We start from the raw sequence: 27,874 nt of genomic DNA, 5'->3' as shown, positions 1-27,874 counted from the left end.
ACTATCAGCCGTAGACAGATATCTGCATGAGCAATCGCGCAGGGCGCAATTAAGCTCTTGGCGAGATGATTGGGCGGATCTGAGTTCATCCCACCTGCCTGTTCCTGGAGACGATCTCTGTTGTCCAATCGAGTTATCTCGTGGTGCAGTTGGAGTAGAGATTATTAGAGTTGTTCCAAACAGGAATAGGAAGGTGAGATATCTAATAAATTATCTCGGAGCGCGGAGTCGACCGCCACCAGATAGATATGCAAGGTACGATAAGTATCTGGTTGGCTGGTAACAGGGGTTCTGGCTGCTGCTACTAAAGTACGTAAATACAACAAGCAAGGGTGTTAAACAACCATTTAGTAGGGTTGAGATGAAAGGGGTCCTAGCACTAACAATATATATAGTGCTGCTGTCATATAGCCAATTGAGGCATCGGGACGGATATATGGAATCTATATTATCGGGCAAGGGGTTGCGCGATCGATCAGTCTAGGCGCATGATTCGGGGGAGGATTATATATATCAATACGCAGATGAGAAGAAGCCTGAGCCTAGAAGGAGATTGCAGTTCAACGATACGGTGCGGTTGGAGATCTATCGTCTTCATTCTGCTCCAGATGCACCCAGGCCAAGAAGAACTGTCTTGACTGGTGCTAAATTCTTTTAAAATCCCCAAAGTCCTTCAAGGCCTCGCAGAAAATGCTAATCCTCCATCCAACTGACGTGAAGCCAAGGCCTTGGCGCATATCAACCAGCGCCAAATCATTTGACATTTAAGTTCCGTATTGTTTGACGACCTTATTTTGGCATTGATTTCGAATTCAGAACGTCCACCAAGGGTTTCACATATTATCAAACGTGACATTATGAAGCCTTTAAGGGCCTACTAAGTCTGCTGCTTTCCGCCGAGGGTTTGAAGATTTGAGTAATCTGAGATTGTGTCATGCTGATGAAGATCGAGGAAGAAATGAGTTTAGACCTCATTTGAACAGATATTCATGTAGGGTATGAGTGATGTTAGCGATAACTTGAGGGTTGCTTAACAGTTGACAGACGTCAGTATCGGAACTAAGAGACCCTAGGACTAAACAGGAGTCGATAGGAGAGAATAAATTTTATCGGAGCCCTTGAAAACTATGCTGGGCATATTATTATCTCTGACGATATTGATGTTTCAACTTTATATGTCCCGCGAGTGAGGGTTTGCGACTTCAATACCTCATCAGCACTACGAACTAGTTAAGCTGTTGGGCTAGGTATTAGACAATTATGAAGGGGGGAAGTCTCAAACTTTATGATCCTTCAGTGAACGTCCCTATTCAGGGAAATTCATAATCACACGCATCGTCCCGGTCTCCATTTTCCTCTATATATCCCATTCAACGCCTGGCATGAGTTTATATGTACCAGTAGTTGATAGCAGAACCCCATGCCACCTATAATCAGACCTGGATCCTACCCCCACTCACGCGGCCCGCATACAAAGCTCGCCACCCTACACAACAGATATAAAGGAACCAACACTTATTGGTAAACATCTATATTTATCTCTCAAGAATCCTGGCTGATGGAACCCATTGCTACTCAATTTTCGCTGTACCTACAAGCTCAATTGTCTCCCACATTAATGGCATAAAGTTAATAGCTAAACACTAAAGTACATACAGCCACTCAGCAAAAGTGTTCGTGATATAGTTTTAATGTCAGTGCGCAGTGTGGCGCACCCGTAATACTGATGTTATTAAAGTTGAGATTCAAAACAACGAAAAATATATAATATAGTTTGTGGCTATATATAAAAAGAAGATAGGTCATTGATCTTATTCTTCTTTAATTTGGGCGCCATTGGTCACTGGGAAAGTCTTCTCTTGGGGGCTTCTTGATGGTCCGCCGCGGTTACTTCATATGGAGAAATGTCTCACTCCGAAATCGGAATCACGAACACTTTTGCAGAGTGGCTGTATATGTACTCATATATATGGTTGGATCAAGTGACAATTAAGTTGCACTGCAAGAAGACTATATACAAAATCAAAGAAAAATCACTTACCTTTATAGATTTATAACTACTACAAGTAGTTTCCGGCCTTCGGCCGGTACTATATATATATCAATCAGTCCAATATACAGGCAAGCCGCTTTGCGGCTTATTTGTCTATTTGCCTGTCAGTCGGGGCTCTCAGGCCGCTGCGCGGCCCTCGACCCCTCCTGGCAGGCAAAGTCCATCACTATATCTGATCTGGTCAATATGTGACTTTTCTGATATATTATCCCCATATATCAACGGATAAGTCAGATAATTTCTCCAGTTAAAACTACAGGTATATCCCTTTAACAGCTACCAAACCGCTAAAATCGAACCACTATCGATTCCCAGAACCAGTAGCAACCCTATTAACACTCTAACACCACTCAGCACAATACCCTATGTTAATATCCAACACAACATGTTTCAAGTGAAACAAAAACATCTCTCAATGAACCAATCAGAAGACTATAAAAGCACATTGCATATACAGGTTATAATTATATACTTATTAGATATTAGGTCATCAATGAGTTATGTAATAACACATTTATTCGGTCATAACCTATCACTCGGCATAAGCAATGCCTATGTAGCAGTTTGTAATGTGACTCCCTATCAAAAAAGAAAAGTGATTTTCTTGTTTATATCGGATTTTGTTGTTTTTTCTGGAAGTTGGTTGATGGCCACTTGGATGTTGTGGATGTGTTTATGCATCGAATTGACTTTATCCTGCCATTAGTTTCTTGAGATCGATTCTTTCATTTTTCAGTTGACTGGTTGTGTCCAATCTGATTCATAGGGTGCTCCGCCCGGAGGCGATTGTCAAGACCAGCAGATGTGAAATAGATTCAGGAGTTTGCATAGATCACTACCAGCCGAGCGCTAGCTGTCTGTATTAATTGCCCGCACACTTCTAGTCTCCAAACTTTATTCGGATGAGGCTGAGCTACTTAATCTCTTGGCCGGGCAACTGTGTGAGCTCCGAAGAATACCCGGGAAAAATTGTACTTACAATTGCAAGCATGCATGCACGCCGAAGAATAATGGGTTTTTTTTTCGCTTGGGTTCTCCACAGAGAGTCGGTCCCTTCGTATTCCGACGACAACTAGCTCCGTCCATAGGAAAACACTAGAAGATTCTTGTCTAGATATGACATGAGATCGCGATTCCGGACAGCATTTGCGTGGCAAACCGACATCACGCACCAAACCACCGTATGAGAAAAACTGGCAGATAGATGTTGGACGCATAGGTTCTATAAGTACACATATATCGCACGACATACATCTTACCCCTAGAGAATGTACCACGCACTCTCTCGATCCCCAGCATTGCCAGTATTTCGGCTAGCTCACTGCAAACTACACGCGTGCCGTTGCTGATTCGTCAATTAAACAAGGATTGTCATTGAAAGAAATCTGGAGATACTACTAGTGAGTTGACTCTCACCACATCTCGGACGTCATTTTTGGTTCCTTTGAATAATATCCACTGACGCTATCAGCAATATCTCTCAAGTGAACTAGGACGGAGCTCGAACCTACAAACAGATTCTTCTAGAAGATACTATATATACAGTCCTTGGCATCAACCACTGAACATACCAAAAACGATTCGAGCGACAGATTTTCTTTTCCTCATCACATTCTCCACAGTACGCTATAATATCAAGGGAACTGTTTTATATCTGTAAGACTAATTGTCCCACCAACAAACTATGTGGGGTTTGTTTGATAAGTTGGAAAAAAATAATTTTAAAGTGCAGATCGACCATCTTGTGCAGGAAAACCTCGTGACCCGCGAGATCGAAGGACCTTGAAGCCATCGATGGGTTCATTCGAGACACGGAGGTGAACATCGGTGGAGACAATATAAGTAGATGTTATTGGGCTCGGCGCACCTACTCCAAGAGACCTCCCCTCAAGGTTATTACTCGTGTGGGTTAATTCCTCTGCTTTGTGGGTTTGCAAACCTCTCGCCATAACACTAAATTGGCTTTAGATTCCAGCACTATAGACCCCTTTCACCTATGTTCCTCTTTAAAAACAATAGGAACTTGGTCAACGGCAGGGTGATTCCGGAAGCATCATCCTGTTCTTTATCACATAGGTACTCCACAATGAGGGGTACCTGAGGACAAGTGCCACGAATATCAATAAACCAGCTGATGAATCAAATTCGTCAGGATTGGCCTACTAGAAGGAATTGCTAAAACTGATATATCAACCCGGCAATATGAATACTATTCCGGAGATAAACATCAACCAGAAATAGCCTTTGACTCTCGCGGAGGCCTGGCCGGGGTCGGTGTCGTTCCGACCCCCCCCCCCCCCCAAAATTCCCCCATTCACAATCCCACCCCGCCCCATACTCTTTCACTGACGTGCAGCGACTGAAAGAAATTAACGCTTTTACCGCGTTGCAATGAAACAGATTTATATACTCTCAATTTGTGGATACACATATTGGCCGTACTCCAGACGTTCAGCCCCCGGCGCTGCCTGTCAAAAACAAACATCGACAAAATCCCAACAAACAATGCTCCGGGGGAATTTGCTTTTTATGTGCTGATAAGAGTTGGCCGGTCGGTCGGACTTTTTGGAAATAACCTTTGACCCCGCCCTAGGTAGCGGTCCGTCCCTCGCTCTCTTCTGTTATTTTTTCTTCCCTGCATTAAATTAAACATGATCTACAGTACATTGATGGATGCTTCAGCATCCAGAAATGGGGGTAGTTACACGTTACAACAATGGCATAGAGTGGGTATTGGCGGGTGAGTGACAATTCGTGAGTTACGACCACTCACTCTGGCGTGACGGTGGTACCTACATAAGTGAAGACATGCATCTGACCAGCTGAGAGGCCTTGAGCGGCACGATTCGAAATCTAAAACAACATGAACGCATGATACCGTGACCGGGGAGGGCAAAGCAAGTATTAAGTCGAGAAGGCAAAACGGAAATGCAGTTTCCCGGCGAATATGTCCTGTCGAGGAGAAGAGGATGCAGCACCCAGTCAGTGCCTGTGCACAGCATCGTCAAGCACACCAATTGAAGACATGGTGGTACGGTATATATATTACATTCTTAGATAATTTGTCACGCTGTGCCATTCATGTCTCAGACGCCACAGCCGGGGAAAGGAAAGAAGACTTGGTTACTGGAAGCAAGCAGGCAAAGCAAAGCGTCAACGCGTATCTAAGACCATGGACCTGAGAGGAGCCAGATGGATTGACAACCGGGCTGCCGTCTGTGCGATATGATGTTGTTAGTATGCGGTAGGCTGGGATGCTAGATGGAAGGGGAATGGTGGATGCGTAGGGATATAACATCGTCCCGCTGCCTGGATTCTGGGGAATTAAAAAGAAATATCTATAAAGAGCGAGTGAACCTGTTCTCTATCTCTCATACTTGGTCGACTTTCGCTTGATATAAGATACGACTCCGCTTGAATACATAATACGACTTCGCTTAGACCTAACAGCTTTGCGTACTTTTGAGTACTTCTGCTTTACTACTTACCCTATCACCAATCTTCTCGCCGTATTCCACGCCCGCCTCAAAGTTCAGGAGGTCCAGCCCGACTTTCAGCCCGAGTACACAATATGAGGTATGCACCTACATCCTGTCTTTTCTCCACACCCAAACTAATCCTTCCCTCAGTACAATCCACGGGCCCATTGTAACCCTCCTCGCCGGCCGCGACCGCAAGCCCTTCAAAGTGCACCGCGAAATCCTGATCGCCAAATCCCCATACTTCTCCCGCCTGCTCCCTACCCCACAATCCGAGAACCAAAATCTTGCTCTCGACGCAGACCCGTCAATTATTGCCCTCTTCGTAAACTTTCTCTACTGGCAACACTACACGCTCCCCCACAACTGTAGCGAGAAATCAGAGCAGCTCTCCACACATGCTCGGCTATACATCCTGGGCCTGCGATTTCGCATAGCAAGGCTCATGGAAGAGGCGCTACTCAAGATCTACCTACTCGTAAAAGACGAGACACGTTGCGATGATCGGCGGCTAGAGCTGGTGAAAGAGGTCTACACAAGCATATCTGCCCCAGAAGACGAGCTAAAGCGGATGCTGGCCGCCACCGTGGCGGCGAGGTGGGAAGACTATAGGTGGGATTTCAGGGAAGTAGATAGTGAGGTGGGCATGCTTATGGAGGAATTTCCCGGATTCATGAGGGAGGTTTTGGGGAGGCTGTGCGGGGGCTCTGCGGTAGGTCCGCCACAACATTTAGTGCAGGTTAGGAGCATGAAGCGGAAAAAGGAGGATTGTGATTAAGCTTCTTGGGTATGGTGGGGAATGCAAAGCAAATAAAAAAAGCACATAAAATATAAAAACACAAAGGGAAGGGGTGACCGAAAAAATTATACCGTGGATTGGTTATTGGTAGGAAAGATCGAGATTTCGGGTATGTAGGACTAGTTGGATTTTTTTTAATGGGGTTCTACTGGACTGGCGTGCTTGTATTATTACTATTACTATCGTTATTATTATTTCTACACTTTTGGCAAATGCATATTACCGGGTGTGAGTTGATGGATGACCAGCTCCACATAAGCTGGGCGACCACCTGTCATGTCAACATCGGTCGATCTCATCCCTCCCGTGTGGTCACAAAATCTCACTCGCTCAGCCCTCTCAACTTTTTACGCGCCTTTAGGCAGAGAGGAAAAAAGTGATCTCAAGTTCGGGGAAGAGGATAAGCACGGCAAGTACATAGCTACATGTACCTCCCACAAAGTAATCACCATTCCGCAAAGTAAAGTACCTACACGAGAGAACCCCTTTCATGGCCCGGAGAGTAGCACATCTACCCTCTCTCCATTCTGCAGCACAAAATAGACCGTGAGATTGGTGGCTTTCGCCCCGCAACCTGTAAGGGCAACGCACTGACCTCTATAGAATAGCCCTTGACGTATGCCGAGGAAGTTGACATCATAACCCGCGAACCAGCCCGGTTTGTCCTCTTAAAATTACTGCGAAGGCCCCAAAATTAGGGTAGGACGAGACAGCGGGGTCCTGCGAACGAACGCTTCAACCATCGCGTGAACTCCAGAAAAGGGGGGGTGGATGGTAGGGTTTTACTATTCTGGCACGTGCCTACGAGACATCCCATTGGGCGGCTGCGCGCACCCAGAGGCCTGGTCGGTGGTTAGTGATCTCCGAGATGGGTAAGAGAGATAAACTTCCCTGAAAATGGCAAAAGTCTCGCCTCTACCAAATCCCGGCACATCTGTACCAGATGTCTTTAGGAAATTTCTGTAATTCGGCGATCAATTAGCGTAGCCTAATATAATAGTGATTATTAGAGTACTAACCTCAATAGAACAAAAGGGAAGCTGTGCTTCTAAGGTAAAGTACGTAAGTACATGTACTTTACTCTAAAAACCGAGGTTCCTAAAGTCCATTTTCAAGTGCGAGATCTGAGACATGGGGAGGCCCGTGTGGTGTTTATATTGGACCCTGGTCTAACTGTTTAGGTTTCTTGGCGACCAGCTTGGTCACAACTTATCACTCAGTCAATATTGAAGGGGGTATTGCCTATTTTTGGACTTGAGGGAGTTCCCGAGAGAAATCTATTCGAGAAAACGGCTCTTGAGCTCCACCGACGTCATCTGATCCCCTTAAGCTCGCCATTCGAGTCCCTAATAATTATCGGTATAACGGTTTGCCGACCAAAAGCAATCATGACACTGCAGGGCACGGAGGCAAACCCGGGACTGTCCACCCTCCCAGGCACAGACTAGATTACGCGGCGGAAGGGTAACGCTCCCCCACATTTGACGTTTCATCCTCGTCGGTTGTATTTATTTTAGCTTTGAGGGCCGATACGGTACGGTCGGGTGAGATTTCCGCCGTGGCTTCACCAGAGGGTCATCAATTGGCATATGTAATGTCTCAAATATAAGTTTTTATAAGCTCTAATATGCCCCCGCTCCACTCCCTTGTATCAGCAATGGCCCAAATATTGCATTGTACAATAAAGGGGATCGGAATACATACTGAATGCAGCAATACGGTATCGGGTGGAGCCTTCGAGTTAAATATACCTTCTTGTCAGGGACTTGTGCCATGAGAACAATACCGAAGGCTAGGCTAGACAGAAGGAACCGGCCGGCAGCGGTTTCATCTACACTCCTGGTAATACAGAATTTGGGATCGACGGGTAGCGAATTTTGACAAGAGGCCTGGGTTCTCCGTTAACAATTCTCGTGGCAAGCTCTGACCGATTGGCTCAGATAGCTAGCAGCGTGAGGAGAGAGGACCAAGTGTAGGGGGCTGAGACTTGTAGTAACACATCCATTCCAGCCACCTGTCTTGGATAGCAGCCACCTGTTCCATCTACCCTACTGCCACCTTTATACGAATGATAGCCGTCAAGGTCTAAATATCTCCAGAACTGATTAGATGCGGTGTAATAATACTAAGTATAATCTCTCGCTTGATAATTACTAGTACTACATACCAACAGTCTTTTTGCAAAAAATGCGACTTACACCCACCGTTCAACGTAACGTACTAACCAAAACACTACTGCGACCGTGACAACCATGTTAAAAAAAACTGATGTCACGTATCATGCACCAGCGCCCCTGGCTTAAGAGGGGCGTCCCACAAAGTTACGCCCCAGGGATATTTGAAGCTCAAAGCTTAAGCTTAAGCAGCCGGTGGAGGTGTCAAACCCGATAGGTATCTGTAAGGGGGAGCTAGGCCTGTCACGCTTTGCTCTGAATCAAAATAGCGAGAGTCAACATCCGCATCAACTCAGCTCTTTTCAGGCAAAGATTCCTAGGGGGCCAAAGGACAATAAGAAGAAGAAAAAAAAAGGGGGGGGGGGTCCTCTGTGGGTTTGTGTTAAATTTGTTGGGGACGTTTAGATCTGGTCGGGACCTTGCTTGAAACGGTAACTGGTTTTGTCTCGGAGCTTCTTGCCTCGAGCTTGACGGGATTTAGCTTTGGGGACCTGGGTGGGGATTTTTATGCATACTTGTCCTGGCTTGTGTATGCTTAAAAATTAGAGTTCAAGATAAAGATACAGGCTTGAGCCAGATTTGTGTTTGGTGTATCGCCAGTGGGGTATCCTGGGAACCGCGAGTGATTGTGCGTGATTATGAATCCTGGACAAGGAAAGTTCCGGTCCGGCTGTAGTTACTTTTGGGGTAACAACCCAATGAATTGACCTGAGCGCCACTGTGTTCACTGGTAGAGACCCCTGTTTGTCATTCAACCAGTCAGCTTGTGCAGTTGTCGCTGCCCTAAAAATGTCTGCAACCTTTTTGAGGTTCATCCAAAGCCACAAAAAACATAGCATTAATCACGATCACTGGTCATATATAGGTACAATACATGTACTGTTATATCCCCCTCCTTTTTCCTTCGTGTGTGTATCCAATATCTGAAATTCGAAATAGTCAACCGTACAGCGGTGGGTATTAAGTCATCGGACGGCCTAGCCACAATTTTGCCTGCAAACGCGTATTTTGGTGGCGTTCTGTCTGATCACTTATTACCCATCGCTGTACTGCAAAAATGATACTCCCATGAATTAAATCATAGACTATCACTCGTTTATTGAAGCGCTCGCGCTCGACGGCTCTAGTAGCGCTGGGTAATGAATCGGGTTTTATCACGTAACGTTTGTGTGGGAAATGTGTGCCGGGAAAGTGACCATCTGGGCTTTCGGCTATGTCCCCAGGAAAGGCATCCGATTTACCTGTAGAAGGGCATCAGAGAAATGAATCGATAGTCTCTTTGGACGAGTTTCTTGAGTACTTTCATGACACAAAAATATTCTATTTCCGAAAGTGGTAGCCATATGCGGTACTACTTGGTGTAAAAAAACCGAAAAATAGAGGAGCTGAACCTAGGGTGTTCAGCTAACAAAGCCTAGAATCTATCACCTGAGCTATGAATAATTATTATATTTTGGATTTCACTAAGTCCGTATTAATGCATCCCGGAAATGCATCATGGAAATGCATCAAACGGAAATGCATCAAACGGCCCGGGAAATGAATCGTTTGATTCATTTCCCGACCCACTGGAGCGGTGTACGCTGAATTTTTCATCTATCTACTGATATGGCAAACGATTACTCACAAACCAACCTTTTTTTAGAGGCGGTGATATCGGTCAGTGCTGGTACACAAGAGTGAAAGTTGTTAACGAGCTTATGTATGGTTATTATGGTATTACAGTTAACTACGAAAATCTTGACACTTATCAAAGTGTCAAACAGGAAGTATATATTCTAATGTCTTATTTGTAAAACTCTATCGTGCCGCTTCCGGGCTAGTCTCTCAGTAGCACACTCCTCCTCCTAGGCTCAAGTTTTTTTGAGCTGGGATCATGGCTCTATAACCGGTTTCCCCGTTCCATTTTTTGGGGGCGTGGGGACCGACGAAACCACAGTTGGAGTGATTCATAAGACAGTTCTCAATATACGTGCTCTACAATAATACATATTATACAGAAAGACACAGTTCGCTGTCTACTCGACCTCACGCGTCACACCGAGAGCACAAAGGCATCGGGGGAAGCCAGTAATAAGGGCCGATTCCCTGCCCCATTAATTTCATCCTCTAGAGAAATCAAACATCAAAATAGCGCCCCTAACTTATTCCACTACAAGAAAGAAAAATAAAAGAACAAAATAAAGAGCCCCATAAAACCACAAAAGGTACAAAACTACAAAAGGTACTGCAGCGACTTATTAAGACATTTGCGACTGCTACCCCCACCCCTGGTTTGAACCCAGGATCTTATGTGTGATTGGTTGTATCCTGGGTACTCTCGGTGTTGACGAGCAGTCTATCCACTAGACCACCCGCCCATAGTGGACGCTGCACCGGAAGTGATAATTGAGCTTGGCAGTGTGCCAAGATGAAGAAGAACCCTGACCCTTCGATGTAATGACATTGTTCGGCCATCCGTAGAGTATATTCGTGCCTGGTACTTTAATTTATGAAAATAGTTCGCACCTAGTACCACGTGTAAAAGCTTTTTTTTTTTTTTTTTTTTACAAAAAAAACCGAGTTTCGGTGGGGTGGGTGGGGCCGGGGGTTCAGTTGAGAATAACGTGGATTACTACTATGTAGACATTGTAATCATTTCCCCACAAGCCGGCCGGCTGGCTAGCTTAGTATGTAGTTTAGATTATATCAGAGTCCCCGGTTCTACTCATGTCTCACACATCACTTGTCTCTAGCAGAACTAAACGCCTAATGTATTTGTATTGTTGAGCCCATATATAAATCGGCAGTGAGACGTCATTGAAAACGCGGATCGTAGACTTTTCGATATCGGGTGTTCGAGGCAGAAGCCGCGGCTGGAAGCTGGCGGAGTAAAAAAAAAAAAAAAGGGGGGGGGTTCGTATAGACAATGGTTATCACCCGCACTGCAATAAAGGCAAAAAAAAAAAAAAAGAGCATGCGGTGATGGTTAGATCTGTAGACATCTCGGCCCCGGTAAGACCCTCCGAGAAGAAAATCCGGGAATGGGGATCAGTTTTTTTGTAAACACCTCCGCCCATGGCCAGCTCACCCGAATCATAGGGCGACTGCCAAGAACGAGTGATGGCACATGAACAACAAACCACCACCTAGGGTAAATAGCTGCAGATGGAAGAATAAACCGACCCCAGGCCGTTAAAGATTCGGTGTACTAACTGTGGAGAGCACGAGCACCTGCAGATCCTACTCAGGCTGGCGATTAGGATATTTCCGGGCTCTGGATTACAATTGCAAGCGCTGAGGTGGAGCTAGGTCACAAATATTATTTAGTACAGGAAGGACAAGAAGAATATCAAAATCTTTATGTTGTTTAGACATGGCATAACTACTACATATATATTCCGAACCACATCAAGCATCAAATCCTACAAAATCTTCAAAACACATAAAAAACAACTATCTAGCAATGGATATATGAAAACCAACCTCCGCATCACATCTACAGCTTACTCTCCTTCTTCCCCAGCCAATTAAACTCCAGCTTACTCTCACTCCCACTCTCAATGATCAGATTAATCACACTAGGCCCCTGCCCATACGCCCACGCCTCCTTCACCGCCCGCTCCAACTCCTCCTCAGTCCTCACCTTCCACCCTCTGCCCCCCAGCCCCTCCGCAACAACATCATACCCAGTCTCAAAGCTCAACGCCGTCGACGGCAACAGCTGCTCGCTCCTCCTCCCCCCTTATCAGCATCCCACACCTCCGTCCCCCACGCGGGCGAATTATCGCTCGTCCCCCGATACACGCCTCCGTTATTGACCACCACCACAATGATGGGCAGCCGATACCGACTCATCGTCTCGATCTCGGGCAGCGAGAACCCAAACGCGCTGTCCCCCTCGATGGCGACAACGCGCTTCCGCGTGCTGGTCCCCGTCTCGCGCGTGTGGTTGTAGGCGATCTCGGCCGCAATCGCATATCCGAGCCCCACGCCCATGGTGGCATACGTCCCCGCGTCGAGGCGCTGCCGCGGCTTGGTGACGCTGAAAATGCTGCGCGAGATGTCCATCGTGTTTGCGCCCTCCGAGACATAGACGATGTCGTCCGGGGAGCCGCCGGCCAGGCGCTCCAGGTGCTCGCGGAGCAGCGTGAACGAGCGGTGGTAGCCCAGCGGGTTCTTGACGATTGCGGCCTTCTTATCGGCCGCAGCTATGTTTTTCGTCGACGAAGCAGAGAGTAGACCGTGCCATGAGGGGTCGCTGTAGCGCCACCCGGAGAGCGCACTGTGGAGTTGGGTGACGACTTCAGTGATGTCGCCTGTGACGGAGAGGGCGGGATCTGTGCCGCCGCGGCCGAGCTCCTCGGGCGAGATATCGACCTGCGCGATCCGCACGGTGGAAGACCATTTCGGCGTCTCGCCAAAGTGGAGGATCCAGTTGAGACGCGCGCCGAGGAGGACTGCGACGTCAGTGTTCTTGAGAGCTGCAGAGCGCGCGGTGGCGATGTTGAGTGGGTGGTTGTCGGATAGGACGCCCTTCCCCTGGGGGGTGGGGAGGAAGGGGATGTTGGTGGTTTCGATGAACTTGTGAAGGATATCTTCGGAGCGCGCGTAGGCGCAGCCTTTGCCAATGATTATAAGCGGCTTTTTTGCGCCTCTGAGCGCATCGGCGAGGGCCCGGATCTGGGCGGGTGAGCCGCTGACGCGGGGCTGGTGCTGGACCGGAGAGATTATGATTTTCTCTCTAGGAGTGCCTTGAATGAAGTCTGCGGGGAGATCCACGAAGCCCACGCCGGGCCGGCCCCAGAAAGCTGTGCGGTATGCCTCTCGAATGCTCTCCGGGAGCTGTTCCAAGCTCGGGGGTCTCACTGCGAGCTTTGTATGCGGCGCCAGCAGTGATACGGCATCAAGCTGTTGGAAGGCGCCTTTTGTAGGACCGGCGGTAGTCTCTGAGCTCCCTGCCAGCAGTAGGAGTGGGAATGTCGCATTGACAGTCGAGTTTCCAACCTATTTCCATCAGACAAATCATTCAAAACCCTAACCCTGGGGACTCACTCCGGCCATTGCGTGTAGTACTCCGGGACCACCGACAACGAGGCAGACGCCCGGTCGGCCAGTGAGGAATCCATAGGCGCTCGCGGCGTAGGACGCTGCTTGCTCGTTCCGGAAGGACACAAACTTGATGCCGAGGGCGATACAAGCTTCGGCGACCTCGATGACGGGGATGCCGACGATGCCGAAAATGACCTTGACGCCGAGGGAGTGGAGGGACTGGGCGATCAGCTGTGAGCCAGTGTCTGGGGATGCCATCTTTTTGCTCTGTGACAGTCTTTTGCAGATTTTCAGAAGGAGAATTGGTCGAGAGAGGGCTGGCTGGGTGTTATTGTAGGACGTCTCGATTATTTGATATCTGATATGGATATGAGAGATTAGAATTGGATGTCGTGTCGTGCCGGGGGAATGACGGAATGACGCTATGGCTCGCTTGCGTGGGGCAAAGCCGATCGTCCCGCGGTAAGCTTAACACACAGCCGAGGTCTGGGGTAGAGTGAGAGCGAGAGAGAGGAGCTATATTATCATTACTATTATTGATCGCTGTGTGTGATATAGGCTGGTTAGATTAACTCGTTGGTATTTTCGTTACTCATTGGTCGGTTGGTGATACTCTACCGTGATGGTGATGGCGGGTGGATGAATGGATGCTTTGCGTACCTGCCTGATCCAACATTCCCCCCCTCCCCCCCTGCTGATTCATCGATTATCACTCTGCTGCTTTTCAAGTGACACAAGTGCATGGTGGATTTGGATTTCCTCTATATTGGAAAGCTATATACAGCTAGTAGTAGTGGGTATTCTCTATTAGACCCTTCCTCCCCAAAGGAAGAAAGCACTGGTTTGATAGCTCAAGCCCTGTCTTGCAATCAAAGGTCAGCCAAGTTTCCTTACGGGATATATGCGTGCACATATGTTAATCACGAAATCTAGCCAGTAAATCCCACCTACCTACAATTATATTACCCATAGCATCGCGAGTGCTATCAAATTCTCAAGCGGCAGCACACCCCACACCCTACCCCAAGCTTTCCCACCGCCACCACTTCCTCCTCCACTGACCAAACAGCAGTAATAGCCACAATCACTTCTCCCACAAACCCCACCTTCAACAGCCCTCTCATACATCGACACCCCAGCACAGTCACCCTTACCATCCCCTATATATGTCAGAGCCCGATTAGTATTACCGCACCTCCACAGCAATGTGATTTGGAGGCGCAACGTGCCTTGGGAGCAGCAGGACACGACGTGCTTGACTTCGCAGTTGCAGCCGGTGTATTTGATCACTTTGAAGTGACACATTGTCAGGTCTATCTGCTTCTAGCCCATGAGCAACAGACAGCAAAAAATAGCAAATTTCTCTTAGAAGTGGCATAACGGCCGACGGTGGACGAGGGGAGTTCAGCTTATTTTATCGGCACCTGTCGTCATATTGGTAAATGAGAACTTTAAGCCTTCTTTTTTTTAAATTAAACCCCGAGAGACGACTCGGAACGATTAATTAGCGGGGTCGGCCTAGACGCACTGTCTAAGCAGCAGCGCCTAGCTAGCTAGCTAGGCTGCGAACTGAATTTACTTACAAGGCGAGGGAGGTTCCGAATAGCCCTAGCTTTGTAGGTAGAGTGAGATATATACATGTAGATATGAGAAAATAACTCTGCATGTGGCAGATCCCGCCCTGGAAAGCCCCGAATTGTGGCCGATTGGCGATGTACCGATTATTGCTGGTCTAGTCCGTGATGGGTGTAGTGTGTTGTGGAATTTCCCATCTGAACAAAGTGCTCAACTCAAACGATCCCACGTAAGGCCGCCCAAAGTCCAAGAGACGGGGGCATCGGTCATCGGTCTGATGATCAAAACTTACTTTGCTCCTTGCGATAAAGTTGGCTACATATATAAGGTTTTGAGCGGGTACTGCACGGTGTTGTGTGTGTTCCAATATTGGCTATGACGGGATCAAGCTATTGGATGAGAAGTAAGATGGTAGGTAATGTATTGACGAGACTGATTAAGGACAGGCTGTCACGTCACCTATTCCTTGAAGTTGTAGTATACGTAACTAAAAGTCACGTATACTGAGAAATGATATCAGCTTTGTCCCCATTCCCAAAGACATGTGTGTAACTGGGCAGGGGGTGGGCCGTGGGGGACGGGGATCAGCATTTCCAACCCCATGGTTCGTTCACCTTGGGGCCGGATATGTGACTTATGGGCTCAAACCTAACAAGCCCAAATCAGCCAACCGATCCGCTAAAAAGCTTCTTCTACTGATAGAGAATGTCTTAAAGAGTGCATATTATATTTCAAAGAAGTTTCTTTAGCTAGTAGGAGGCTCGAGATCAAGTTAGTTGAAACATAATGTTTCAAGATGCTAGAAAAATATTAAGCGAGTACTCTTAAATCTTTTGTTCTGATATCACCATCAGAATCTTTACCCTTAATATAGGCTATCTACCTATTCCTACTTGCTTCCTGTATCTAGAGGATGTGTAGAAATTGATGTTTGTTAGGTTTCCCTTTCGCTGGTTGTTGTGTTGCGTCCACGGCCCTTCGCCGACCATAAGTCAAGTTTTCTCAAACCTGCGTTCGATCATTTATAAGCACACCCAATTATAAATACAAAAGTACATGTACTTCTGGGTACCCTTCCTAGAAAGAGGTGATGACTAGGATGAACATAGATTTGCTAAGTTAATATCAATTTTCAGGTATAGGACACCCAAATCGTTCTCATTTACTTCGATCTCGCTTCGTCGCCAAGAATGACAAGTTATCACTCGGCCTTGGCGCATAAAGTCACGAAATATTTATTCTAATTGTTATTACAACTCCCTACTAGCCAATCCAATCATCCTTAGAGATCCAAGAGAAAACAGATATTTTGCTTGTATCTAATTACACAGGCGTGACGTACTCCAATGTTTATTGAGTTTATGTGGGGGGTAGGTGATAGAAGGAAAATAGTACCGAGAGAGCGTGTGAACAATACTGAAATGAAAGAAACTGGACAATTAAGCCTGTGTAGGAACCCTGCCACCTATCCCTATCTTAATTCCAAATTGATCTTATCCAGTTCCTCCACCGGACCCTCGCACGGGTCCCTATCATATGTGATAGTAATACCAGTATAGTTCCTCTCCAAAACTTGAGCGACGAAGACCGCTGTGCCGATGCTGAGTAGTCTGAGAAAGGCCTCACACCAGTCTTTAGACTCACGAACAGCAGCATGTTCAAATTCGATGCTGCAGTGGTTCATGTTTTCCTCGATAACTCCAAGGAATTCCCCTAGCATGGTGCCCTTTGGTAACGACTCGATGTGCAAGCACCGGGTGCGGGCGCCGTGGTGACCCAACGAGCGGATATTTGCCACGATTTCAGGCTTGATGTTTTCTGCAAAAACGACACGCTGGTTCACTTCAACAGCAAGGCCAGGGGATTTGAGATAACTTTTATAGCTTTTGACCGAGTCCGGGTCGACGAATACAATTATTGCGCTCGAAGTGTTGTATTCACTGTTTGGTGGCATCAGCTCGACGTGCTCCACCATTCCCCCGCGGATGAAGCGGAAAAGACGAGCAATATGAAAGCCGCGAGGAAGGTTCTTCAAGTGAACTATACGATCAATAAAAGGAGGATCTTCCCAAATATTTCCAATCTTTGGCTTTTCATCGGGAGTATTAAGGACTTCCGGCATCCTGCGAGCTTTTTTGGTGATAGCTTCATTATATTCACGTGCCACATCCTGTCCTCCGTAGTTCCAATGAGCGCCTAGTGGAGGTTGTGGTGCTTTTGTTGAGAGACCGACCCCCCAGTTGTCATAAGTGACCTGCTCAAGCACCGCCGGTGGTGGAGTATCCTGGATAGTGCTCCTTTCGATCTGGACCTTTTGTGGAATGATTTTGTCATGAGCAATATTAAGATTAAATTCTCCAGGTGACTTTCGTGTTTTCTTTGGGATTGAAAACCCTTTGAACGCAATAGTGATGTCTGCTACTGGAGGAGCACTGGCTGTGAAGTGTGGGTTTACCGGCCCTTTTTCTACAGGAACAGGGTGACTTTGGTCATCAAACTGATTCCACAAAGCCACGATATCGGCACGGACATTCATCGTCGGCTTCGTTGGAGCAGCAGTGTATGCAAGTGGCGCTGATTTTTTGGCTGGCGCTTGTGATTTTACCGCTGGCGACGAGGCCGCTGGCCTATCATTCCCAATTTCCTTTCCACCTGTCCAACAGCTAGGTGGTTCCATGTTTATTAACCCCCCACATGGATCTCTGTCGTGTGATATAGAAATACTAGAGTAGAGCGGCGAATATGTAGATAAATCTTTGCCTACTCTGAAAGCATACTGAATGCAGGAGAACCCAATGCGTACGAATACGCCAGTACTTGATAAATCCCGATCGGTTGAAGCTCCTTCGATAACATATTTTGTCTCAACAGCTGGCAAACCTAAGAGCTCCATAACATCTTCGAGGAGCCTCATAACTCCTATGTCTCTTGGGAAATTACTGATGATTAGGCACCGAGTGATGCCGTGTTTCCATATGTTTTGAATCATATGCACGGGAATCTCGCACGAATGATTAGTCCATATGAACCCGCGAAGGCTACACTGAATCAATCTTTCTTTTAAGGAAAACTGTGCCGCAGGGATCTCTGTATGCACAAAGAAGCCAATTCTGTGAATGTTATTGTAGAACCTCCTAGCAGCCTCAGGCTCCACGAAAACTAGTCGAGCCGACAAGTCATGTGAATCTATGAGGGCTTTCTCAAGTAGTCCACCCCTGACCTGTCTAAGGAGGCTAGACAATGTGACATCATTCGGAAGGTTATAAACAACCACTTCCCTGATGTATTCGTAATTGTATATGCGATTATTGTCCGGGAGATGTGTTAGTGGCTCAGCAGGTGTTGATTTTAGAATGGAGGCCAAGGGCTTATTCACGTCGACTTTAGTGGCCTGAGATTCGGGCTTCATCGGGTTCGAGGTTAATACGTCGCAAAAACGAATAGACTTTTTGTGATGGAGTTCTGGCTCCTCCAAACGGCTTTGCTCCTTTGCTGAAATTACCATTGGAGATGCAGTAACATTCAAGCCTCTACTTCTGAGTGTAGTAGGAGACGAAATTCTACGACTAGCCTTTGGCACTCTGTTAGGCATGTTTGGAATGACTCCGGTAATTTTTCCCTGTTTTCCTTTCGCTGAAAAGTTGACTATAGGTGTAACTCTTGGAGAAGGTTTATTAATAATGACTGGTGTCCCCACATTTTTGGCTAACGTTTCCTGAGCGTGAGTTTCAAGGCTGATTTTCGGTTCAGTTTTCGGCGTTTTGTCAACGGTGTGCTCTACCTTTCCAGAGCTAATGTCCCCTTGCCCCTTCTCTTTCAGGGCTTGAAATTGCATCTCTTTAATCCCTGGAATTCGGACAGAACTTTCATCATTTCCTGGCTCATTCACAGACTTTTCTTGGTTCTTGGTGATATCAGATGTCTCAAGGGTGTTTTTCTCGCCTTTAGACTTTAGCATGAAAATAACATCATCCATAGGGTCAAAAGACGAGAGGATGCGCTCATTTTCAGATATGAACTTACTAGAAGGTTGAATGCGAGCACTATCATCCATACCTGTCGGCTTAAGATTCATCCATTCAACTGACTTTTGAGACCGACTTATATGTCCTGCAGGACTTGTTAACGTAACGGGAGTCAAGGGGGTCATGTTATGACCGTAGGCATCGAAGCTTTGTTGGGTTGAGGGATCAGAAAAAAGCTTCGAATGTGGGGAAATATAGGATTCAGTTCCCGTGCAGCTGGCAGGAGCTAACGTAGAGTGCCTGTCCTGAAACATTCCGTCCCTCTCATCTATTTCCAACTTCTTTTCCTCAAACCGATCAACCAAATTTTCATGACTGTTGGCCTTTTCTTTTGTTTTGGTAATAGCATGCACCCTATAATTCATAAGGGGTTTGGTTGTGCTCGTCGAGAAATGATCTCCAGTGACAGTTGAAGCACCATCTTCCCCCAAGTAGCTAGATTCGGTTTTGATGTTGCCGATAGCTCGGGAGATATTTCCCGGCGAATTTGGGATTGGGAAGGTTTGAAAATTGCACAAACGAAGATTTGGTGCTGAATTGATTTCTTTCGGGAACTCTATTAAACCATTAGTAAAAAAAAAAAAACCCTTGACAATATTGCTAGAAGGCGGTTCTAGGTATACCTTCCCACCCCTCTTCATCATCACTACAAGTACTCTCGTGTTCAATACCTTTCTCATTAGACGAAGGTCGAGTTTCTATAGAGGCCGTTTCACGCTCAATTCCCCAGGCTGTCAGCGCCTCATCACTCCGGACGGTTTCAACGTCGCTCAAAACATCATCCTGCTCGGGATCAAAGTCCTCCGGGACATCATAGTTCAAGTGTCCACTGGACCTTGCACTATTTCTCTGGTTTACCCAGAAGTCTGTTGTTCCATATTGACCCTGCTCAACACTTGAAATAGCGTGGGCATTGAGTGAGTTGTTTGAAGGTCTTAGGCGGCTGGGATACTCGGATCCCGGTTCTGATTCGCTAACCACACCGATAAGGATATCACCTTCGCGGTCTGACTGCTTATTAACACCAACATTTTGGTCTTCTGCTTCAACATCAATATGTGAAAAAGCGTCCTCCACTTCGATGATCCGAATTGTGCTACAATCTGATAAAGAGTCGTCACTTTCATTCAGTGTAACATCCTTCTCTGAAGTGGCATTATCTGCAAATTTATGCCAGAGAATATCAATAATCTGCAACCTGAAGAGACTGAGGTACTATACTTGACTTACATGAAATGTCGGGCGGTGTTTCGAGCCTCGCGCAGTCGAAAAATTCTTCTGGTTGTGAATTGGCTGGGACAGTAGAAGCTTTAGTAATAGTAGTGGTTCGATCTGACGATAAAGAAGAGATAGACACAGAATCATCAGCAACACTGCCATCATGCCGCACACTTGATCCCGGGGATGGGACTGATGAAATTGAAGTAAGGCTTCCTGCCCCTATGATTCGTTCGAGATTGTGACCGTTCCCAGCAGATGTTGATGATGCATGGCCCTGGTAGCTCCGATAACTGCCTGTTGCAGGAGGATTGAGGTGCATGGAGATGATGATATCCTTCAGTCTCTGATTCTCAATGGACAATCGCTCCATCTCATTTCTCACTCCTTCCCAATCCAATTGAGGAACAACAACTGTCTCTCGACTTACAGAGGGATCTGGAGTAGATCTAAAGTGGTAGAAAAGTCTTCCCATCTGTAGGTTGTGAGGTGTTCCGACCTCGTCCATGCTGCGCATGGCCGCCTGGTTATCGCTGTCCCCGCCTGTTTCGCCTGACATTTTGATGATTGGGTCAGAATTTCGATGAAGGATGAGATGGTATATTGCAATTGAAGTGGTTGGGATGATGAGGAGTGATGTTACAAGCCTGGCTACGGAAGAATGCCATAAATTACCGTGCCGAGCACGATTGCGGTTCACTAGGTATAATTTGTCCCATGCGTCACTCGAACTTACCGGCTAGCCGTTATTTAATGTCGTCCCTTCACACGAGCGTCTTTTTGAGTGGTTTGAATCTTATATATTCTTATTCAGAGAATCAGATCGTGTTGTATCTCAACTCTATTTGTGCCAATTTGTGTCAATGAAACTCGAGTGATATATCATGAAACACGCGCTGGCTAACATGCATACTTGGATGTAAGTATCAGAAACGCTATTTCGTTGGAAACTTCCCTCATACACCTGTTAAAATTTATGCAAGTATTTGAGTTTTGAACTCATACACAGCGTTTAAGCCGTACAAGACTTATACAGTTACTTTGAAATAGTGATCGGTCTTGGCTGTAGTGTTTGGCCTTCGAGCTCCTGCGCCACCCTTGTCCCGCACTTCGGCAAACATCGAGTATCCTGTGCCGTCAATTTTTGGCATCCATGAATCATTCTTATAAGGGGTAATAATATCTAGAATTATTTGGATTTCGGCTCTGCGTCCTGTGAGGTTGGTTGCATTTAGCTCTTTCACATCGTAGGTCTTGAACCATACATAGATCTGCTGACGAGTCAACCAAATTTCCCCCGCGAACTACATGAAATCATGTTCAGAGATCAGGGGTTGATGGAGAGGGGCTGGTCTTATCGATAATAAAGAGATGCGAAAAACTATGTGGTTGAAGGGGTCCTGTGAGGGGTACATGGAGGGCAGTGAGCATATGCAATTGCACAATGCGTATACTCTACAATCATGGATAATTCCTCAATCAACCAAGGTGTGAATCAACAACTTCAGGAGGTGATACTGACACACCGAACCAATAGGGAGAGTCGCTTTCAGTAAAGAGGATTTTGTAAATTTGGTTGATGGTGTGAAGGAAAGAGGGCTCGATTCAGAAAAAGAGCCAAAAATTTGCCAGAAGGTTCTACATATTTTCAGAGGATTGGACACCTAGTGGATTATACAAGAAAGTGGCCCCTTACTAGGAATAATACTAGGAGGTAAGCGCTCACTGGGAGAGACCATCTAGAGCGTGCAATGCGGCCTACTCTTTTAACACCGGGTAGAAGATCCTCGAGGCGAGGGGGTAATGATGCATCGATTTGTCTCAAGGCGAAGCACAAAGCTTTCTTGGCTTTATTAATCATAAAGCTTTTGGAGTATAATGACCTTGATGGGTAGGGATGTCACTTCCGCCTAGCTAAAAGACTATATAAAACGTAAACAGTAGACTTCCGCCTAATTATCCGGCATTCGAGACGGTACAACGTCGGTATCGGAGCAAATTTTTGTTAAGCTGGGGCACAGCGGGTAAAAAGAGGCCAAACCACCTTCGCCTAAAACTTCGAGTGACTGTCCATGAATATGTCACCGCTGCACGGACCACCGTCGATACCAGCTATCATAATCTCTACATTCCCATCCAAGGCCTTCGATAAACCTCGCCCCCTCCCGGGCCAAAGTCCCTCTTTTCAGCTCTTCTCTCAGCCCTCTTCGCCGGGAACTCGGCAGGTTGAGTTAACACAGCCCTCATAACTGTCAAATGTCATACCATGCGGTTCCGAGATTGCCGATTGCCGTTGTTTCCACGCATCCATCCGGAGTGGTTAATTAGGTAAACTAACGGGGATCGGAGTGCAGGAGATCCCCGACTTGGCGGTCTTAAGCTTAATTTATTTATTTCCTGGAAGGCCATCCATAAGCTTTGAGGGGTGATTCATGTTTGAAGGGGCGTGGAAGGGGCCAGTGGTGACGAGTGAACGCGAGGTTTGATATCTGAGGAGGTTTGGGGTTTATTATAACTCGCCATCATGCGTGCTGATGCTATTGACCTGTTTTCAAAGCCATGTGTTCCCTGCCGGGGAACCATTCCAGTAAATACAGTGAAGCATCGTGTGAAGTTGTCGGTGGTTGCTCAAGGGCTAAACGCCGGTCGCCAAGTTGAGCCGTTACGCGTCACGAACTGGGCGTAGCTGTGCCAATGTAACTCCTCGGAAACAGCCAATCACACGAACGAGGTTTTATTGATTACTATGACGTCCACGCACACATCGAAGCAGAAATCAAGACTTATAGAACGAGATTCAACGGTTTTCGGGTGTAATTCGTAAATTGGGAAGGTAATGGTGGCAGAAAGTCTGCTTAGCTACTGGTGGACTGTGCCTTGTTCGAGAGCAGCCACGTAACAACCGTTTCTTTGGATTTCTTGGGAAACATATTCACCCAATAGATATCCGGTAACAACGGTATGTTGTACCCAGCCTCAGTTTATCGACTTCGGATTTGGCGGATGGGCTAAATATCCCACGCTGTCTTAAGCAGACGTCCGTGTTCTGTCTCGGCTCTGTCACTGAACTGAACTTGGGGCCCTGATTTGTGGAGATGCAGTAGTCGCATCAATCATAAGTGTGCTTGCCAATCTTGGTACTTACGGGTTACAAAGTCTTCTTCGGAACAGTATGTCTTCCTTCATCCCTTCTATATTTTCCGTCCGCCAGTCAATTGAGTTTTTCAGCATCCTCCCCCAGCGCAAAACCCTACGGGAAAAAAAACAAGAAGATATCAGCTGTCCATGGCCACCGTCGCTACCACAACCACAACTGACCAGAACCGCAACTCTGAAGATAATGATGTAGGACACCGTACGATCAGGCCTCGACATCGGCGAAACACTTCAGCGATGGAACCGGATCCTCGCTTCTATTCAGGGAGGAATCCGGTTCCGCGGGTCGAGTCGTTGTGGGCAGATGTATATGCGAATGAAAGAGAAAGCAGCCTAGAGGACAATGAGAAAAGGGAAGAAGAGCGAAAGAGAAAAGTGGTGGAGAACTCAAAGAAAGTGGTGGATCCTATAACGGGAAGAACGTGGGTTTTTTCTTCTGCGGAGTAGTCTGGATGCGGGTTCTAACAGGAAGACAGTGTCCAAATATGCGATGCAAAATATGCACCACCTCCAGAAATCGAGAAAACACACCCAGAAATACACCCGCCACAGGCATGGCACCAGTTCATGGAGGAGGTAAGTTTGCGTGCGAAAATGAGGCGAGTCTTGAAATTTGACTAATGACCATAGCTCCGCAACCTAACCCTGAAATATATCGTCTTTGTAATGACCACCTTCATCATCCTCAATGGCTGTCTCCCTTTGCCATACTCGATCTCCATTTTTATCACCATCGCCGGTGGTTTAACCTGGTGGAGAAATGTTGAGAGCGTCTGGACGGACATCATCCACAACGCGCAAACCACACAAGGCATCGACCGCATGCACATTCAGGGCTCTGAGGGAAACGAGTCTGCCGAATGGCTCAATGGGACCATAGCGAAACTGTGGCCTCAAGTCAACGCGGATCTTTTTTCATCGATGGTGGATCTTCTCGAGGACGTGATGCAGGCATCGATACCATCGATTGTGAACGAGGTAAAGGTCACGAATGTGGGGCAGGGGACGAATCCCATCAGAATTTTATCACTGAGATGGTTAAATGAAAGCGAAGTTCCGGGTGGCCCGACGGAGAGGTTGAATGAGCAGGAAGAAGTGGGAGAGTGGGCGGCATTGGAACTTACATTTGCGTATAGGGCGAGCCCGAGTGGTTCAAGCGCTGCAAGCAAGGCGAAAAATGCAAATTTGTTGATACACCTCACGTTTGGCGTGAAGGGGGTGATGGGAACACCGATACGTATGCAAAATTCCCGGCATCAGTACACTGAATATTGCTAATTCCCGATATAGCTGTTTGGGTTGAGCTTAGGGGATGCACAGGAACATGCCGTGTAAAAATTCAACTGATTCCAGATCCACCATTCGTCAAGCTAGCCACATTCTCCTTTATGGGTATGCCAAAAATCGAGATCGCTGCCGTCCCACTCAATCAGCGTTTCTTCAACGTCATGAATCTCCCCGTGATCTCAGACTTTATCAACAGTTCCATCAAAACTGCCGCAAAGGAGTTCGTCGCTCCCTCAAACTACACATTAGACCTCTCCAAAATCCTAGTTGGCGAAGACACTAAGAAAGAGCTTCTCGCAATTGGTGTATTGGTGGTTCATATCAGCTGTGCCGAGGCTATCAGGGCTGCGGATATCAACGGGAAGAGTGATTGTTATGTTACATTAAGCTACTCGAAATACGCAAAGCCGTTGTGGAGCACGAGGATTATCTTCGGTGATCTGAACCCTGTATGGGATGAGACTGCAGTGCTTCTGGTGAACGCAGATGAAGTTAAAGCGTCAGAGAAATTGAGTGTGACACTATGGGATTCGGATAGGTTTACGGCGGATGACATCGTTGGGAGGACTGAGGTGGATGTGACGGAACTGGTGAGGAACCGGGGACAATTGAGCAAGAGGAGAGATAGACTTCAGGGATTTAAGGATGGGCACTATATGCCAGGCCATATTAATTGGTCCGTAGTCTTTTATGGAAAGCGAGATATGAATCAAGACCTAGCTACGAGTGGTGTTGATGAGAGGCTTCCGGGGGATTTCGAGGTTAGTTTCCCCTGCCCTCACATTCTGTATGAAAACATGAAACTAAAATTTCACAGGAATCCGAGGAGTTCAAGTCCAAAAACAGTAAAGTCGACTCTGAACAAGAAACCAGGGTTAGCTATATTCCACCTGATCCTACCTTCCCCGCCGGTATTCTTTCTATTCAAATACACAACATTATTGCCCTTGAACGACATAGCACCACTGGTTCTAAAGGTCGCCCTGCATCCCGCAGGGGTGGCTCCTCCAACATGGAAGAAGAGGAAGCCGATAACCTACCCTCTGCCTACTGCTCAATCATTCTCGATCAAGAGAAGATCTACAAAACCCGTGTAAAGCCGATGACCAGTAAACCGTTTTTTAATGCCGGAACCGAGCGCTTCGTTAGGGATTTCAACGCAAGTACAGTACTGGTCGTAGTGTCTGATTCAAGAATGAGAGAGATAGACCCTATTTTAGGCGTGGTGGAATTCAAGCTGAAGGATGTTCTCAAAAACTCTAGCATGATTAGTAGATACTACCCCATGCAGGGCGGAATTGGATACGGAAAGATCCGTGTCTCGCTGCTCTTTAGATCAATCGACGCACAGCTTCCGAGACCACTTCTTGGATCTAGCATTGGCACGATCCGGATCATGTCAAAGCACATTTCCTCAGCTGGAATCACTGATAAGGAAGTCCGAGAAGCAGACTACATCACCTTCCAAACACCACTTGTCTCCAAACGTGCGCCCCAAAGCGAAAACGACAAAGGTTGGAGCCCAATTGGATCATCAAGAACAGGATTCGGACTCGGCGTTCGAAACAGACACTCAGTCCCACTAATTCTCTACTTCCGCCGAGACTCGAAACTCCGCCGGGACAAAACTTATGCGGCAGCAGTTTTGTGGCTGAAGGATATCCCAGATGAGGAGGACACAACAGTGAAACTAGATGTATACCAACCACAGGATCTAGATGGATTCATTCAAAACTGCGCAGTAGAGGGTCAGGTGCAGAAGCGCTGGGGAAAACACGTCGGGCAAGTCGAACTGGTTGTACGTTTCCACCGAGGGCTAGCGATGAACTCGCGCGCCCATTTGCGTGCCGCAGAGGAGGAGAAGGACTTTGCGGATGTCTTGGAGGCACAGCAATGTATTACCCGCGACGATCCAAATGTCACGGACTCGTCGGCATCTTCTGACTCTGAAGCTGGGACAGGCTCTTCACGCGTTGACGGCGCTGGCGGCGGCGAGGATGACGACGAAGACACTAGCGGGGTATCGAGCGACGAGGGTGGCGAGACCGGCGGTATTGGTGGGCTAAAAAGGCGGTTTTCGAATAAAAGGGATATGCAGAGGGAGCTGCACAGGAGGGAGAGAGGTGTGATGCAGTGGAAAGGCGCGAGAACACTGGCATGGGTAGGGAAGGGAGTCAAGGACGCAGGAAAGGGCGTGAAGGGACATTTTAAGATGGAACCAAGAAGACCTAATGTCGAGACGGAGGTTCCATAAACATTCTTTTTTCTTCTTTTTTCTTTTGTTTTTGGGGTGGTACGGGCGTTACTTTAAGAACTACTAAGGGCGTTTTTATATTTTGAGCTATTTCCAGTTGGATATCAGTCTGTCGGTGAGCTGGGAATTGGCCCTCTATTGGGAGGGCACATATAGCTACATACGTAGTTTTAATTAGGCCTGCAAATAACTTGCGGTTTCATTTGTTTAATTTTCCTTTGTGTAAGGCATTTAGCTATATGTAGATCTATAGATGACATTTATATCAATATCGAGTGTATCTGTATCATTTTGAGAGAATATGATGACATAACCTCACCTGCTATCACTCGAGCTCAAGAGCCTAATATCCGTGACAGGCTGCCAAGAATAGACCTCTAGCCAAAAGAGAAATGACAACTGAAGTTATAACTCAGCCTCCAGTCGCGCGCTACTAGAATTATATATCGAATTTCGCTCAAGGGTGTCGTGACGGAGACGTGATATCAGCATGATGCTAAAAGAAAGCTAATAGAGTATTTAAATTTATGGAGGTTCCCGCCGAACTTCCTAATAGAATTATCATCTATGATATTTCGATCGAAATACCTTCTATCGGTACGACCACTCAAGATGAGCAGACAACACTCTGGATACGGACGAGCGGGGAAATCGGGACTGGCCGTCGCGCCTGAGGACCCGAACGCCATCCATCAGTCGAGAACCACGTACGCTGGCATCCCAGCTGCAAAAAATATCCGGGCGAAATGGATAGTGGGTTTCACAAATCGAATCTGTTGTGGGATGTGGGGTAAAAGAGGCCGGTGTGGTGCAGGCTGTTTAT

At 46.8% G+C, this 27,874-nt stretch overlaps 4 protein-coding genes across 4 annotated transcripts; 2 read left to right on the top strand and 2 right to left on the bottom strand.

Annotated features, from left to right (window-relative positions):
- Positions 1-5,624: 5,624 nt before the first annotated feature.
- LAJ45_06328 (uncharacterized protein) lies at positions 5,625-6,310 on the top strand (the record flags this gene model as incomplete). The annotated part of the gene is made up of 2 exons (XM_046115892.1): positions 5,625-5,629; positions 5,683-6,310. The coding sequence occupies 2 exons, from the start codon at positions 5,625-5,627 to the stop codon at positions 6,308-6,310; spliced, it is 633 nt and encodes a 210-aa protein (XP_045971001.1).
- Positions 6,311-11,983: 5,673 nt separating this feature from the next.
- Positions 11,984-13,794, bottom strand: LAJ45_06327 (uncharacterized protein; the record flags this gene model as incomplete). The annotated part of the gene is made up of 3 exons (XM_046115891.1): positions 11,984-12,228; positions 12,339-13,491; positions 13,540-13,794. The coding sequence occupies 3 exons, from the start codon at positions 13,792-13,794 to the stop codon at positions 11,984-11,986; spliced, it is 1,653 nt and encodes a 550-aa protein (XP_045971000.1).
- Positions 13,795-16,582: 2,788 nt separating this feature from the next.
- Positions 16,583-20,913, bottom strand: LAJ45_06326 (uncharacterized protein; the record flags this gene model as incomplete). The annotated part of the gene is made up of 3 exons (XM_046115890.1): positions 16,583-19,692; positions 19,760-20,296; positions 20,367-20,913. The coding sequence occupies 3 exons, from the start codon at positions 20,911-20,913 to the stop codon at positions 16,583-16,585; spliced, it is 4,194 nt and encodes a 1,397-aa protein (XP_045970999.1).
- A 1,965-nt stretch (positions 20,914-22,878) lies between these two features.
- On the top strand, positions 22,879-27,051 carry LAJ45_06325 (uncharacterized protein; the record flags this gene model as incomplete). Its single annotated transcript, XM_046115889.1, has 10 exons — positions 22,879-22,941; positions 23,298-23,313; positions 23,390-23,413; positions 23,511-23,524; positions 23,583-23,932; positions 23,987-24,086; positions 24,141-24,747; positions 24,801-25,558; positions 25,615-26,692; positions 26,759-27,051. 10 exons carry the CDS (start codon positions 22,879-22,881, stop codon positions 27,049-27,051), a joined length of 3,303 nt encoding a protein of 1,100 aa, XP_045970998.1.
- Between the last annotated feature and the right edge of the window lie 823 nt (positions 27,052-27,874).

The sequence above is a fragment of the Morchella importuna genome (assembly GCF_003444635.1).
Source record: "Morchella importuna strain M04M26 chromosome Unknown Morimp01GS018, whole genome shotgun sequence".
Lineage (NCBI taxonomy): Eukaryota > Fungi > Ascomycota > Pezizomycetes > Pezizales > Morchellaceae > Morchella > Morchella importuna.
Note: the sequence above shows the minus strand (reverse complement) of the source record. Positions and strands in the feature narration are given on the sequence as shown.